The 17360-nt window shown below is 35.5% G+C and overlaps 1 protein-coding gene and 1 long non-coding RNA gene across 6 annotated transcripts in view; both read right to left on the bottom strand.

Moving 5' to 3' along the window:
- The window catches only part of MPP7 (MAGUK p55 scaffold protein 7), a 242308-nt gene that overhangs the window by 53785 nt on the left and 171163 nt on the right, over positions 1 to 17360 (bottom strand). For all 5 annotated transcript variants that reach the window (XM_070254737.1, XM_023632090.2, XM_070254736.1 and 2 more), the window contains 5 exons: positions 14068 to 14149; positions 13421 to 13506; positions 10309 to 10383; positions 9928 to 10124; positions 9390 to 9454 (listed from right to left, as the gene is read on the bottom strand). In XM_070254737.1, the coding sequence (XP_070110838.1) occupies positions 9390 to 9454; positions 9928 to 10124; positions 10309 to 10383; positions 13421 to 13506; positions 14068 to 14149 (505 nt within the window). The remainder of the gene's footprint in view (positions 1 to 9389; positions 9455 to 9927; positions 10125 to 10308; positions 10384 to 13420; positions 13507 to 14067; positions 14150 to 17360) is intronic.
- LOC138921331 (uncharacterized) lies at positions 2136 to 4921 on the bottom strand. The gene is made up of 3 exons (XR_011433832.1): positions 4785 to 4921; positions 2249 to 2269; positions 2136 to 2147 (listed from the first exon to the last, which is right to left on the bottom strand). It is a non-coding gene; the product is annotated as an uncharacterized lncRNA (long non-coding RNA).

Genomic DNA, 17360 nt, shown 5'->3' with positions numbered 1-17360 from the left:
CTCTGATCATCTAATTCTTAAGTAAATTAGGGTTTCTTTAGCCTAAAAAATGGAATACTCTATATTTCTGTACAGTTTCTTGTTTGTTATGTAGAATAAAAAACTAGAGGTCAGCATATGGTAAAGGTAGAGTTCAGGTGATGTATCTACACGGATGTGGATCTGAAACCAGGACGCCCATTTACAGTCTTTAGGTCCTCAGGTTAATCCTGTAAACTTTCTGAGCCTCAGTTTCCTTTTTGTAAAGTCGATAAAATACCACCCATCTCTCAGTTTTAGAGATAATATATATTAAATATCAAATAAAATATCTGGCACATTTCTTCAATAACCAAAAGGTATTATCATAAACATAAATATAAATCTGAAAATAAGGAGGTTGAAGCAGGGACCTCTAAAACTGTGTTTCTACACTATTACCTCTCACCATGGAAAGCAGAGAACTTGTCAGTGTGCCAATACTGGCAAAGGTGGGAAAGGTTTAACGTGAAATGTAGATGAAGATAATTCTGATGCCTTTAGCGATTTCTGGATATCTTGGCTTCTGTTTATAACATCCCTTGGCATCTCCAAATTGGAAACTTTTCCTTCCAATACAGATTAGCAAGTTAATCATAAAGCTTAATTATATTTGGGGCTTTTCGGTCAATGGGGCTGTTGAGTCACTGGTTATTTAGGGGGGTGTTAAGGAATAATAAATCACTGGAAAACATAACCAAAAAGTTATTTAGGAAGAAAGAAATGATTTAGAAGCCTTGAAGAATTCACAGCTAATCAGATAATTTAGAAAATTTTACTCTAATACTGTTATTGGAGTAACGTTACTTAGCACAAATAGATGCTTTTTCATACTCTATTAAAAATATATAATTGTTTACAAAAATACAGCATCAGGAAAGCTTCATTTCTTTGTGTCCAACCCACTGAGCCTGTTTAACATGAAGATTCATGCTACCCCCCTCCACTGAATATTAGAGCATGCTAATGCAAATATTCTAATTTAAGATAAAACAATATAATGGTTTTGAAGAAAGCGAAAAAAAGGAAAGAAATCCGCTTCCATGACCAAGTGCTCACCTAGATAGGTTCCACTGTTGTTACCAGCATATTCAGCATCTTCTGGATGGAGTGTAAAAGCATACAGAACAAAAGCCAAGAAATAAAGCAGAACAGTTAGAAGCCCAGCCACAGATGCAAAAATAAATTACTTAAAACAATTAGGTAAAGCACAACATAAACAGCCCTCACGATGCCACTCTTAAACATAAAACATTTTGTTTTATATTTAAGTATAAAGTGATATTTTGAAACATCATGCAATTCTTTTTACACACTCCTTCGGAGGTTTCTTGATGCAGTTCCAAAAAAATTATAAAAGGCTTGCCTGAGTTGTTCATACTTTCACAGTTTAGAAAATTACAACACTAGATCCCCAAAGTAAATTTATTTTTATAAATTAGGCTCTTTGATAATAGTTAAAATACAGCACTTATTTTGGCTCACTGGATTAGACAGAAAGGTTAAGATTAAGATACATCCTTTCTTTTGATAGGAAGAGATTCTGTGCTGGGAAGGAATATGGCAAAATATTTCCATTTTTATTTTGTTGTTTAAAAATGAACAGATGAAAACATTTTAAAATGAACAAGGTGCTATTAATTATTTCTAGGAATTAAATGAATACTGGGTTCTACATATCTTAAATACTTAAATTTAGGTAGTGGAGTATTTATTATGTTAGGCCTCTAATCTTCACATAAATACACCTCTGGAACTAACAGCACAGCCTGTGCAGAAATCAACAGCAAAGATTCTCTCACATCCTTAGTTAAAGTAAGTCTGTCAGTGTGTCTGAATAACGTTGCTTTCTTCATTTACCTTTATTTAAGACTACTGACAGAGATAAAAACAGTGTACTATTTCAGATTACTTTCTGTATTTCTGCTAAATGAAGCAAAAAGTACCTCTCTTTCTAAAACCAAGTCCAACCACGATTTTTGGTACCGTAATGTCAAGGTGGAAGTTTGGATGCATGATAACCTTTTATAAACTGCTTGCTATATTCAATTTAATCCTACACATATGTGCACTAAATAAAATTACTAGACTATGCAGGGAAACTTTTATACAAGTACCTTTAATTTCCTCTGAGAAGCACAAAGAAAACGAGAAAGGAAATGATTAAATGTGCAGAAAATACAAATAAAGTAGGAAGATGTTGCATCCAAGGGAAAAAAAATCCACCTACCACACTCAACTGTTTCCTCATCTTAGAAAAGCCAAAGGAAAAAAACAAATGTATTTTAAATATTCAAAATTATTAGTCAAGAAGTACATAGAACTTATAAAAAACTCCATTACAGACTGCACAATAGTCTTGGTCTAAAAAGAATGTATACACTTAAGCAGTAAAAACACAAAGTCTTCATACAGCTTATTAAATATGTAAATGAGAAAAAAGAACCAAAAAAATTTGTATTTTTCAAAATAATACCTATAATAATGGGATTATATTTATTTTCACAGAACAGTTCTGTTTTTAAATTAATCTGTCTGTTCAACACCTAGGATATTTCATGATAAAAACAGTGAAAAGAAAAAAACATTTTAGAAACCACCAATGCGGCCCTTAAATGTCTAAATATCCTGTAAATTTAACAATATCCTGACAAATACCCACTTTTATACATACAAAATGAGGGGGTCAGGCAGAACCTTTTATTTTCATTCTGTCTATAATATTTGATGAAAGGTATTTTAAAAAGTAATCCTAAACAATTTTTAAGTTACTAACAGGTGAGCGATTTCAGAGTTAACTATGATCTGGGAGACTCATCTTCAGTTAAGGGCGGAAAAAGAACTGGCAATTTAACAGAAGCAAAATCTAACCGGAGTGAGGGTAGAACGTATTTCACTACACGACCTCTTAGAGCGAATAGGACTGATCAGAAGGGTTCTTGCTCGCTTATCCCATCAAACTACAGAATAGCAGGCAGTCAAAGAAAACACTTAGGAGAAAGTGTGGACTGCTGTATTTTTACTTTTCAAATACCTATGGGTTCTCCAACTGTATTGGTTATATTTGAACAGTATTAGCAAAAATGACAAGCAAATCATTATTATTCCAGCTCATATTATGAGATATCCAACTTGTGAGTTTATACTCATTTCTTAGTAGCTCTGAAATGCCATGTGCATCTAAAACAAATTATTAGAAAACAAACAATAAATTATGTGATATGGGTTAGCCAAGGCGAGCATCTAGGCATGGTGGAAGTTACAGGAGCAATGTTTAAGGCTGATCCATCTGCAATCTCAGCCACTCTGCCATAAAGCAGATTGTTAAACATCTGAGAGTGAACTTTCTGAGGGGAACAATGGGATAGACAGAGCACTGCACTCTTGATTAAAGACTCAATGTCGTGTAAATCAGGTGATAGAAAAACCATGCCCCATGCACAAAATAACTAAAACACCAAAGCCAACCCAAAATAAAAATAAACATCTGTAATTTAAATTACATATGGTATATGTGTACTTCATATTCTAATAAAAGGCCATGAATATGCAGCATAAATTCTCAAAAGAATATCTCCTCCATGCAATTCTTAAGTAAGAAGAGAATGGTATTTTTAGCATGATATAACACACACATACATGTCCAATAGCAAGAATCATGCTGAATAGAATCACGCTTCTCCAGCAGGAAAAGCAAAGGGATACATTTCCTCAGATTTGGCAAGTTTGAATAAAGAGGAAAACTACATGAAAAGTTTACCTCAGACGAGAGCTGAGATAATTGCATGATTCTTACTATGGTAAGGCATTGTTTATGCAGATGAAATGCACAGACATTTAATTCTCCAACAACTCTATGAAGCCAGTACTATTATCTCCATTTTACAGACGGGAAATCAGAAGTACAGAGAAATGAAGCACTCCTAAGTGGCAAAACCGAGATTTAGACCCATGTGGTCTGGCTCCCAGAGTCCGAGTTTTTAACTACCATGCTATACTATCACACCAAAATCACTTTTTAATTACTCGAACCTTAAGCTAGAAAATACAAGTTGGGGAAGAAGTCAAGGGAAATGGCAAGTTTCTTTCAGGCTTCCTGTCTACTCCCACCACACCAGCCTCTTGCTGCTCTCAAGTGCTTCTCCCAACAGCAGAGCAGAGGGAGAGCCATCTGCTCTTCCAACCTCATCAGAGTCCACTCTCTCATCTGTAAGCACGGAACGGCAGGATGGGAAGATGATAAAACTCACAGAGAAGAGGCCAACGAGGTCACCAAGAGTAACTTGACTGTCTTCAGAGGACGGAGTAGAAAGGGTCTTGTGAAGACCATTTGATGAGCTCTGCACAAAGGGCAGGCGGAACCTTCCCATGCTGCTGGATGTTACTCTGACTGGGACACGTCTGATACTCTTGACAAGTGGAGAAACTGTGACTATATAGATGTGCTATTATTCACAGGGGCAAAGTTAAACCTCCACCCTAGACACCGCTCTCTTGTACCCGCTCTGCCCCCACTGCAATCTCCCCAAGTCTGCAATAAACCATGACACGGACCAGATTCTTAACTGTTAATCAACTTTTTCTTACCTGATAGCATTGGGTCCCCAGGACAAAAGGCAAGAGACATTATGGCTCAGAACCCTTCCTATGGGAAAGCTAAAAGCACATACCCTGATAGTGTTTTAGAAGCAACATCTTCACGTATGTAAGGAGAACATGGTTCACCGAGACAAAAGGTGAGCTGTAACAGTTAGAAAGACCCTCACCTCAACCGCATCAGGACGAAAACAATCAGATGCACAGTTTACAGCCTAGCTCATCTGTGCCTCTTTCCACACAAACTCTGAACTCCAGCACCTCCCAAAGAGCAGCAGTAAGTATCAGGGAAAAAACAATACTTTCAGTATTTCTTAAAACCCCACGTTGATCTGGTTTACACAAAATCCCACCAATATAAAGAAAATGTCTGACAAAGTTTTAGACATACAAATTTAAAGTAAGAACACAAGCGATCTGTTGATTTCTGAATTAACTTTAAGTGTGAACACACTAAGTAAACATTATTTAAGATGCCAGGAGGAAGGAGCTTAGTCACTTTGAAAACTTGCATTACAACAACCCGAAGAGTAAGGTTACAGACATTACTCTCAAATGTTTGGCCTTCCAAATTATCGGTACCACGTAGAGTGAATTCATTCACTGACTCAATGTTTAAACTCTGTTGTTGGTAGATTGTGATCTTCAACCCACAAAATGGTTATCTTTGAAAATGAACTTGGTTACACCCTGTTTGAATGGACACTCTTCGGCTGAAGTTAAATTTTTTCTCTTTTACCCACATGATAACAATCACAATTGGTTAAAACAAACTCTAAAATAAAATATTTTGTGTTTTTATCTTCTAATCTTTAAAAGGTCAATAAATTATACAGTTTTGCATTTTTTATTATAAGAATTCTCTAAGAGCTATTTTGTAAAGGAAACCTTTATTCTTTTTTTTTTTTTTTTTTTGAGGAAGACTGGCCCTGAGCTAACATCCATGCCCATCTTCCTCTACTTTATATGTGGGACGCCTACCACAGCATGGCTTGCCAGGTGGTGCCATGTCCACACCTGGGATCCGAACCAGCGAACCCCGGGCCACTGAAGTGGAAACTGCGAACTTAACTGCTGCGCCACCAGGCAGGCCCCATAAAAGAAACCTTTATATTGACATTATTTCATCAGCAGTAATAGAAGTTTTCAGGTATTTATACTTCGATAACTAAAATAGGAAACTAAGCACTGTGAATAAATATTATACTTGACTATTCTGCTGTAAAATACTCTATATGAATAACAGTCTTTTCTGAATACCATGTAGCCTGAATTTAAATACAAATTACATCCTATCAAAGTTAAAGTTAATTAATGTCTACACTATTAGGAAGACAATTTTTAACATATACTTTGATTTCAATAGAAAGGGAACAAACAATATTTCAAGTAGTCAAAGAAATTCCTATTTCTTTCTCAAGGCTAGGTGACATTATGCTGCTTTATATATGCAAATGAATTATAAAAAATAAGCTTTTGGTAGAAAATCAGAGTACTTTAAACTATATTGACACAAGAATTGCAAGCTGCCAAGTGTCTGTCATGAAAACTACACCTATATGCTACTTGAGACATAAGATACACTCATTCATTTCCAAAACACTTAACCTGTGTCTTTCATGTAATAATCTAAAAGTTGGTCATATCAAAGAAAACCTATCAGACTTCTAGGTCTGCTCTTCTTTCTGTATTACTAATACAAATCCATTAGGTGAGAACCTATCATTAGATGGGGGGGCGGTGAGGGAACACAAAATTCTATTATCCATAAATTTCTTTGTTGGATAAGCTATTCTTCCAAAAAAGAATGAAGAAGAAGAGGAAGAGATGAATCTTTATATCAAGCTTCTAAGATTTAGGGATGTTTTAGCTTTAAGAGTTCATATTTTAGTTTTTAGGAATGTTTAATTTTAAGAGGCAAATTATTTTGTTTGAGAAGCCTATTTTCTGGATATGTATTAGATACACCAAGATTCTTAAGGGGAGGAAATAACCAAGCATCAAAGATGAATACCACCCACACTGAGAGTTTTGCATAAGGATGCTAGCTTTTAAGCCTGAAGAGGTCGGTGTTATCACGGCTCCTGATTGACCGTGGAGCCAGGAGCCAGGGCTCTAGCACAAATATAAATGCAAAGATAACAGCACTGGGCTTCTCTCTTCCTTTCTGACTTCTCTGCTGACATTAGCTGAACCCCTATAGTTTCAGAGCCATCTTCCATGAACTTTTCCTTCATGCAAACTTTAGTTATGATGTACACCGAGAATCAAATAAAGAGTAAAATCATAGTAATACAAGCAATCACTTTGTGAAAAAGGTTAACTGGCTAATTTGATATATATTGTTACCTGACTAGTCATTATTCTAAAATCAGTGCTCAACAATATCTTCCTAGGTTTTAAGTGCAGTAAAATTTAGTGCAGAAATTTTTATCAACATGAGTATTTTTTTCATAAATTTATAAACACCAATTTTTCTTCTTTTAGAAATTTTACATTAAATCAGAAATTTTTCTTAAAATCTATTCTACGAATTATTATTCAAAGTCATAAAAATAAAAGCTTTTATATCAACTTGATTTTTTTCATCGAATTATTCAATAATTTAGCAGAGAGCAAGATAACATGAATGCCTTATTCTAAGAATCTAAGCACTGAATGCTGAAGTCCAGGAAGTACTAAGTCAGACAGGCTTCCTAAGATTCAGCTATGTAAAGAACCACTATCAAACACACCCAAGTGCTTTTAAGTGCCTTTAAAAATGTTTAGAACCAGGACAAAGATTTTTACATAATTTTGGGGTTCAGGGGTTTATGAGAAATTCAAAGAACTTTCAAATGGAATTTCAATTCTTAGAGAATAAAGACACTCATTTTCATTAATTATGAAAATTTCTATGAAATTTTAATTTTCATAGAAATGTACTCTCTCTCTGAATAAGGCCATAGCTACTATACATTAGTGATTTTAATTTGGATAATTTTGACCAGGCTTATCTTTATTTAAAAATAATGAATAGCTATATATGAGAACAAACAATACATCTCTCAGTGAATCAAAATCTAGTGAAAAAACAAGAGACAGAAAAGGAAAAAAGGAAGGAAGAAAGAAAGGGTGAAAGAAGTAAAATCAGTAAATATTTCTAAATGGTGTTCAAGAGGCAGAAAAAGAAAGAAAAAAAGAAATACTAAAACATCCAAATGAGGACATTTCAGTAAAGATAAATCTTGGAACAAATATTTCTCAGATTCAAATACTGAAGTATTAATATATAAAAGAGACAGTGCAAATTAACAGACAAAAAGCCTCCCTTACAATTAAGACTTCTACACACCTCCCCCTACCCCCACATTCACACACATTTATACTGAAACCAGTTTGGGGAGAGCTATGAAAAAGACAATTTATGCACTTTCTATAGTTCTTTAAAGAAACACATCAATTTATCAAAATTTTTAAATAAATGAAAATTCATAATTATATCAAATTATACATTTCTTAGTTGCCTAAGACTCAAACAAATTTGAGTACGGGTTCAAATTCAAGTAGAATCACATTTATTTCATTGTCAGGTTACACACATTTTATCCCACATGCACCAAACATCAGAAATATGCAGGCCCCAAATTTAAAAATCCCTTAAAGAACAAGTCAGGTGGATGCCTCGAAGTTCCTTTCAGCAGGATGAGTGGCCAGGGAAAATTCATCACACTCAAAAACAATGCAATGGTCTGGTTAAACTTTAAGCTTTCCAATGTCACAATATATGTGGCATTCTACAACAAGTGTTTTTTCCTTCTGCTCAGACTGAATGGAGCAAGAGCACGCAGGCTTTTGAATCAGTGCTCCCCCTGAGTATCTGCTTGCTTGGCAGATTTATGCCCGACTGCAGTTTGGCTCTCTTATAAGGTAATTCCTGGGCTATAAGCTTCTACAAACTGACAGAAATAACAGGAGATGTGAAAAATGCAACAATACTAAAAACAGATGTTGGTGTAAAATTCCAGGACCATTTATTTGCTCATTTCGCCTTTTAATGTACGATTTCTATGCTGAAAACAAAGGGCACTTTTTTTTTTCTCTTAAAATACCTAGACCCATGAAACATTTAGAGGAGATGAAGCAGGAAATTTTGGGGATGGGGACTTGAGAGAGGTAGGAGGTGGGAAGAAAAGAAAAGCTGAGAGAAGGGTAGGTTGAAAAAAAAAGCACCTAAATCCACACTATCTTTTTCAGTAAGCCTACGTCATCCTATTTCTGACTCATTTTCTTTTACTCTAGTCTGGTAATAACTCCAAACAGACGGGGTAAAGGTCAGAGTTACTATGATTTCTGGATAAGAAAGGAAGTAAGAAAAATAAGAGCAACTATTCTTGGGCAAAATTGCTTTTGTGCCCAAGAAAGTGGTGAATTTTTCGCCCCCTAATCTTTACCAAGAAATATCTTACCCAAACCTCCTGGCTGTTGGGAAATAAGAGTTGCATTTTAGGTTACATTTATAAAATACCTAAATTTAGAAATTAAAGAGAGTAGTAGTTATTAGTTATTTTCTTAACGAGTCATGGGTTTCTTATAAACAACCCCAACACGCCTTTCTTCAAAAGATTCACAGTAATATTCCTACTATGAATTTCTTATTTGTTTGGTTCCTGTGAAATAATGATTCAAAAGCGATCACAAGGTAACGACCTCTCTTTCTACCACAAACACCTGCTTTAATAGTCAAAAATAAGCAGCAAGGTTTGGTTACTCTGCATTCTTATGAACAAACTTACATGATTTCCTGTTGGAAACTTTTAGGGGCTGAACCAATATTTCTGGTCGTCTCAGAGCCAATCTCCTGGGGGAAAAGAAGGTCAATATGACTGTCAATTTTCAGTACACGTCCAAGATTAATATAACACCAAAACAGTAAATGTCTTAAAACAAAAATGGAAAGTTAGGGGGAAAATGAACACAATGTAATCTATTCAAATGAAGAAATAAATCGTCTACTTTCAAATTCCTATAAATTATCCCCACTTCAAAATCACCCTTCTTTTTTTTCCATCTTTCACATCAATGCAGTTTCAGATATTAATGTGCTATTTTCCACTTGCTTCATAACAAAAACCAAATTTGACCTGGGACTGTCATATTATTTTTGGTCATTATTCATATTTAGTTAGACAAAACAGAAATCCAAACCTGAGGGATAAAGGATTCTAAGGCAAGGTTTTAGTTCTTATTTTATCACAGATATGCTGGACTGATATTTTGCAGAGAACAAAAGGTCAGTTGAAGAAAGGCCATTAAGATGCGCCAGTAGCTCACCTTTCCTGGAAATGCTTTGAAGGGATCAAGCCTGCTCTGGGATTGGCATCGCCTTCATGCTTCGCTTGCCACCACGTTGCATCATCTTGGCTCATAATCTGAAGAATATCTCCCTTTTTGAAAGCAAGCCCAGCTTCCTTACATGGAATGGCTTTATCCTCATTAGGGTCATAGTCAAAGAGGGCTTTGATAAACATCTGGAAGAAAGTTTCATTTAAAATGAATAAATACAAAAAATAAATGTGAAATGGCTAACATTTTTCTAACTCTGATTTAAGAAGAATTTTTTAAAAATAAGAAACTTCTTGTGACAAAGAGGATGCATAGCAGATGGAAAAACATTAGTACCTCCCACAGAAAAGGTTTTTAAGTAATCATTACCTTGCCTTCTTTCGATGGTGTCTCCTCCTTGATGCTAGGTATAATCTTAAATGTAATTGCTCCCAGGGACTGAGCCTGATATCAGAGGAAAGAAAGAGTTATAAGAAAACTTCTAGAGCCAAGGAGAAAGAAGGCAAAATAGGTAGAAAACGAAATGATTCTGAAAATTTACAAGCTTGAGGTTTCCACTCTTAGATAAACTAAACTGAGGAAACTATTTTTGTAGAAATTCCTGTAATGTGAGAAAGCACTAAAGTTTGTCAAATAAGTTAAAAAACATTAATCACTAAATCCACTTTTACCTCCTGTGCACTTCGAAAATGCCAATGAATATATTACCATCCACGTTGAGTTACTTCAAAATAGAAACACGGAATATGCACAGTGCCTTATACAGACAACATTAAATGGATAGATCAGATAATATGCAAGCTTCAGACAGTTAAGTATCAGCATGCATGTTTTTAGGAATGAAATATCTACACTATCAGTAATGTACTTATAGATGCATGATTCAATTAGTTGCAATGTTTATCAGAAAAATTAATGAGGAACATTAATCTCTATTATATTCTGGTTAGTGAGAAAAATACCAAATGTAATAGATTAATGAAAAGATGGAGCATCAATTCTAATTTAATTAAAACAAGCAATGACAATACCCACAATTCTTTGCTATCTCAGACAAGAGCAGGCGTCCCTTTAAGACACTCTCATGTCATCTCCATTTTCAGCATTTATCATAACCATATCTAAATAGTTACGTAACAATTATTTCTTAATATGTTACCTCTGCCAAACTACAGTGAATAAGTTCTATGAAAGCACTAAATATCTGGCACACGTTTAAGAGGAATGCGGGGGATTGTGGGGGAAAGGGAGAAAGGGAGAGGAAAGGGAGAAGGAGAGAGTGAGGCAAAGAGAGGGAGAGAGAAGAATGGGTCGATCTCTCTGAGGCTCACTACCAGGGGTGTGCTGGTAAACCAGGACTGCAGTTTGTATAAAAGCCCTGGATTTGTATCATTTGCCAGTTTCCATGGTATACATACTCCCATCACAGCCAGTTTCAATTTGCCAGTGTGAGGTCACTGGAAGCCAGGTTGGGGAGAGTTGCATAGGATCAGCTCTTGAAAGTATAAGGAGGCAGCTCCAGCACCGCACAGAGACTCAAGTAACTCATAACTCTTATTGAGAATTCATGTAATACTGAAGTGCATAGGCAGAGAGATGGTAAAAGTCTTCTTTATAACCCCTGTCCATTCTTCTAGTTTGTGTGTGTGTTTTAATGTACGTAAAGCCCTCAGAACAGTATCATTAAGGGCTCTGTAAGCAATTATTAGTATAGTTGCACCACATAAAAAGACATTTAGGTCAACGACGGACCGCATATATGGTGGTGGTCCCATAAGATTAGTACCGTATAGCCTAAGTGTGTAGTCGGCTATACCATCTAAGTTTGTGTAAGTCACTCTATGATGTTCGCACGACACAGTTCTCAGAACGTATCCCACTGCAAGTGACGCATGACTGTCTTACTGTTCTTATTAAGTCATATAGGTCTATCAGCCATTGTGATTGTGCCACAGCAATCCATCATGTGGATGAATGATTACTGAATCAATGCAACCTTCTTGATAGTTTCTAAATATTTTTAAAACATCTTGTTTATACAAATTTGCCAAATTATTTCCTTAGGGTTAATTTCCAACAATTGAATTTCTTTTCTTTCTTTTTTTTTTTTTTTGAGGAAGAGTGGCCCTGAACTAACATGTGTGCCCATCCTCCTCTATTTCTTATGTGGGACGCCTGCCACAGCATGGCTTGATAACCAGTGCATAGATCTGTGCCCAGGATCTGAACAGGCAAACCCTGGACCACCAAAGCAGAGCACACAACTTAAGGGCTATGCCACTGGGCTGGCCCCCAACAATTGAATTTCTTGATTAAGGGGTTTGCAAATTTAAAATTTTGATAGTTTCAGACAGCTATCTCAAAAAGTTCTATTAATTTATCCTACTACCAAAAGCATATAACCATATCTATTTCCCTGTAATCTGACTAACCCTAGGCATTATCAAGCTTTTAAATCCCCACCATTCCAATATTTTTCAGTCATCATGTTTACTCTTGTTAACTGTCTGTGCATATGCTTTGCCAATTTTCCTGTAAATATTCTTATTGATTTTTATGAATTCTCTATACATTAAAATATAGCTTTCTATCATATATTGAAAATATTTTTCCTACAATCTCATTTGTATTTTATTTTATGTACGGCATCTTTTTCCATATAGAAAGTTTTCAATTCTAGTTATTTTTCTATTTGAATTTTACATCAAAGTTAAAAAGTCTTGCTTTATTTTCTGTGATTTTTTTTAAACTTAAATATTAAATTAGTTGGGATTTATTTTTCCGTGTAGTGTAAAACAGGAAGTGACTTTTTTTCTAAGTGAATCATCAATTAATCCAATAGGATTTATGAAATGACTTGTTTTCCCACTGTTTTAAAATGCCATCTTAACCATATACAAATTTTGATACATACTGAGATCTGTTTTGAGATACTAAACTCCCTTTTCATTTCTGTATAGTATGTTTTCATTTGTCACAGGGACAGTCTCTTCAATTTATCCTTACAAATGAACCAAAGAATTAACATTGTCAAGGAAAAAACTAATTTCATTCTATTTTAGCTTTCAAAAGACATCTAAATTAATTTCACTATTTTATATACCTAGAAAGCAAAGCCTACAGACTGGCTATGTCACTGGAAAGAGAAAGATAAATGCATCACCAACAACAGCGTGGATGCCATCTATTAAGTATTTAATTTGGGACAGACCTTGCCATAACCTCTTTACATACATGAGCTCACTTAATTCTCCAAACACTCCAGTGAGATATTTACCTCTTATTATTCTCATTTTGTAAATGAAAACACTGAGGCAATAAAAAGATGAAGGTATTTTCCAAGGACATATAGAGATCCTGCAATGGAGTTCGGATTTGAACTCTGGACGGCGAAATCCAAATCCTGTAGTCATCACTAAGTCTGAGATATAGTGATTCAATTTCATTTTCATTGCAATTTGAAAATAAATTGTCAGCTTACCAAAATCTGAATTACTTCTTCAGGCCTTTTATCCTCAACTGGTATCCCATTCACTTCCCTAAGTTCATCACCAACATGAATAAGACCTGAGAAATAGCAAATGTGGTAAATTAGCAGTGTTACGTACAACAGAAACTGTTAATTCACAATTGTTTCCAGACTGAAAACATTGTTAGGTTCCCTTAAGAGATTTGAGGATTGCAAAGGAGACCTTCCCACTTCTCAGGTTTCAGATTCTGTGCCTCTACGTAGCAAGAAATCAAAGACTCAACGTAACAATGCTGGCAAAAAAATGACAACAGCATCTTGGTCTTCATCTAGAAATGTACATTATTTTCATCTTATATAAGAATTTCAACTTTTAAAAAGCATTGCATGCTTTTAATAATATTTTTCAAATCGGAAACACTGAAACAAGACTGAATATAACTCTGGAATCCCATGTAAACCAAGATCGTAAAGCAGAGTGCAATTTATTTATCATTTATTTAAATAGGTTCCCACATTTCAAAACCGAAAAAAAAATCTTATTACATGTTTTGCTGTATTATATCAAAAGACTGCTATACTCTTAACTGCATATTGGAAATGTGACACATAAAAAGCAACATGACTTGTCTATATCCACTTAACAATTAAACTCATACCACTTCTGTCGGCAGCTCCTCCTCTCATGATTCTAGCCACAACGATGGCCCCTGTCTGCTCATCCTTCTTAATGGTAGCTCCCTTTTAAGAAAAAGAAAAGTATTTGTGGGTAAATGCCTGTAGCGGTAGCAACAGGAAGGCAGAAATAAGGACATTCATCTGGAAAAAGTGAAAACAACAACTACAAACAATTAAAGGAATGAGGCAGGAGGAAAAGACATCATGCCCTTTGTCTTATAAATACTCAATACTAGGTACAGAATTTTCTAACATACATATCATCTAAGGTTTGCAGCACAATTTAAAGGTTTTTGAAATCTTTAACCTCTTCAAAACTATGGAAAGTACAAATATCTTCTATCCATTATAATACCTTGTATTTGAATACTATTTGTTTTTACCCTTTTAGAGCATTTCCTCATTTCATTTTATCCTGATAATACCTCAAAAGAAGGCAGACTACATAGAGGAGCTTAACAGAAAAAGATTATATAAATTACAAAACTAGAACTCAGGTCATCTGGCTTTAATTCAGTGATCCTTCTAGTACACTATTCCAGTAAAGGAATTCAGTGGTAATCAGAAAGAAAAAAAATGAGAACTTCAAAAAATTACTTATATTTCTTATCCAAGGCACAGATAAACTAATGGAAGAAAGATCTGTCATTCCAAGGTTTTTATGTACTAGGATTGTACCTAGTACAAATAGAACTAACATTTTGGCATAAATTTAGGAAACAATTTCAAAAAGAATTCAGAAATTCTTCATTTATGGATGTTCAGAAGTAAATTAAATGAATGCTGCTTTGTAAGAACATCAGGCACAAATGGTTACTTTGAACGCCTTTTCATGACTTTCTTTCCAAGATTGGCATTGATAGAGACAAGCCATCCCTGCATTGCGACACATGGCTAGAATGATGCACATTCGGTGGTGGCAGACTCCACTCCAAAGAAGAAAGTGGAATTTTTCTCATGTTTGTTAATAAACACATTTATATCATTAAAAAATAGATAGGTAAACAAAATTAGGAATCCATTTGTAATAAGTATATTTTATATATGATAGCTATCAGATACATATCGAATAATAGTAAAAAAGTTAAATAATTGATAGGATGATTTTGTAGAATTTTTCATCACCTATGCATGCTTTCAAGGCCAAAGACTTGAATGAGCATATCTCCATAGTCATAAAAACCTTAGATTCACCAATTACTGGTATTTTTTGCTTTTATTTAAACAGTTAACTTGTAGTCAAGATGAGTGGAAATGAATATTCTTAACAAACTAATTCATGTGATTAGATCAACTTTCATTTTCCTTGAAAATGTGTCTCAAATTTTCCCACCAAAGTATGCCTAATGGCAGAAGGGTCTAGTAATCTAATTTAAGATTACTTATCTATTTTATAGATAAGAAATTGGATCCCAAATGGTTATAATTTGTCTAAGATCAGACAACTAGTGTGCAGTAAAGTCAGGACTTGTCTAAGGAAAACAGATCAGAATTGCTATTCTTAATCTTAATTATCATTTAATACTGCTTATCCTGTATCTTTCCATAACCTTTTACCCGTAAGTTTCTAAGTTCATTATCCTTGTGGTAACCTGTCTCCATGATGGAGATCATCAATTCCTTCCCTCTTTGGATGTGCATGCCAGATTCCCATATCAAGTGGTAAAAATGGTTCTCAGGCATTTAAGGCCATGGGAAGTCTTGTAGCTGCCACCTGGGCCTCTTGAAACACCTGCTCTATGGGAAGTTAGCCACCGTGTAAGAAATCATGACTGCTGCCACACTAGAAGAAAGCCCAAGCTAGCCAAGTGGAGATGCCACTTGGAAAAAGAGATGCTTCATCAGCCACCCCGCCCAGGCATTAGTCATGGGAATGAAGGAGACCTCAAATGACACCAGCCTCAGCCACCATCTAACTGGACATGTGAGGGACTAAGCCAACAGAGCCTATCAGCCTCCAAAACTGTGAGAGATAATAATATATTATTGTTTTAGCCACAACATTTGGGGATAGTTTATAACACAAAATTAAGTAACTGGAACAAATCCCTTTCTCCATTATGGATTGTACTGTTTTTCAGAACAGGACCATCCAGTTTATTGTGTTTAATGTTAGTCCCTTTGACTTATTCTGTGATTCGATGAAGTTGACAAATGTTCATTGAGAACCTACTATGGGCCTGGTTCTGTTCGAAGGGCCTATAATACATTGGTGGAAAAAACCCAAACATTTCTGCCCCCTCATGGAGCTTACATTCTAAGAGGGAAGACAGACAAAAGATGAAATAATTAGATATATTAGATAGTATGTTAGAAGGCAGTAAACACTATGGGGATGGGAGGCAGTACACCGGGGTAAGAAAGATCAAGAGTGCCAGGACAGGTAGACAACGTGAGGGAAGACAACGTGAAGACACAGACAGGCCTCACTGAGAAGACGACATATGTGTAAAGAATGACTGGAAGGAGATGAAGGAGTTAGTCAAAGAGAAAGAATAGAAGAAACAGCTGGCGTAAAGGTGCTGAGGTGGGGCTGTGAATGGAGGGATCAAGGAAGACCAAAGAAGCCAGTATGGCTGGAGTAAACGGTGAAAAGCAGTGGGAGGTGAGGTCAGATAGTAACAGGGAGGCAGAGCATGTAGAGCTTTGTAGGCCATTGTGAAGACTCTGGATTTTATTCTGAAAGAAATAGGGAGAACCTGAACAGCAGGAATGACATAATCTAAATGGATCACTCCATCTACTGTGTTAAAAGAGTGCAGGGGCTAGAGCAAAGAAACAAATAGGAGGCTGTTATAATAATCTAGGGGAAAGAGGATGAGGGCTTGGATCTGATGGGCAGGAGGAGATAAAAAGTGCTCTGGATATGTTACTGGCAGAGCCAAAAGGGTTTCCCAAAGGATTGGAAATGGGATGTGAAAGAGAGAGAAGTATCCAAGATTAACTCTATGGTTTTTGGCTGAGCACTGGAAAGATGGGATTGTCATCAACTGAGAGGGGGAATCCAATGGGTGTAACAGATTTGGGGACAAAGATTAGTTTTCTTTCAGATATGTGAAGACTGAGACGTCTATTAGACATCCAAACGGACACATCAAGTAGACAGATGTACATACAAACTTAAAGATCAGAAGAAAGATCTGGAAGAGAAATAGCCCTGGGAGTCACGGGCACATAGATGATTTTTAAAGCCATACGCTGGATGAAATCATTTTCAGAATGTGTAGATAAAGAATAGCACTCCAACACTTAAGGGTTATTCTGTTATAGATAA

This window comes from Equus caballus, chromosome 29 (genome assembly GCF_041296265.1).
Source record: "Equus caballus isolate H_3958 breed thoroughbred chromosome 29, TB-T2T, whole genome shotgun sequence".
NCBI classification, from domain to species: domain Eukaryota; kingdom Metazoa; phylum Chordata; class Mammalia; order Perissodactyla; family Equidae; genus Equus; species Equus caballus.
Note: the sequence above shows the minus strand (reverse complement) of the source record. Positions and strands in the feature narration are given on the sequence as shown.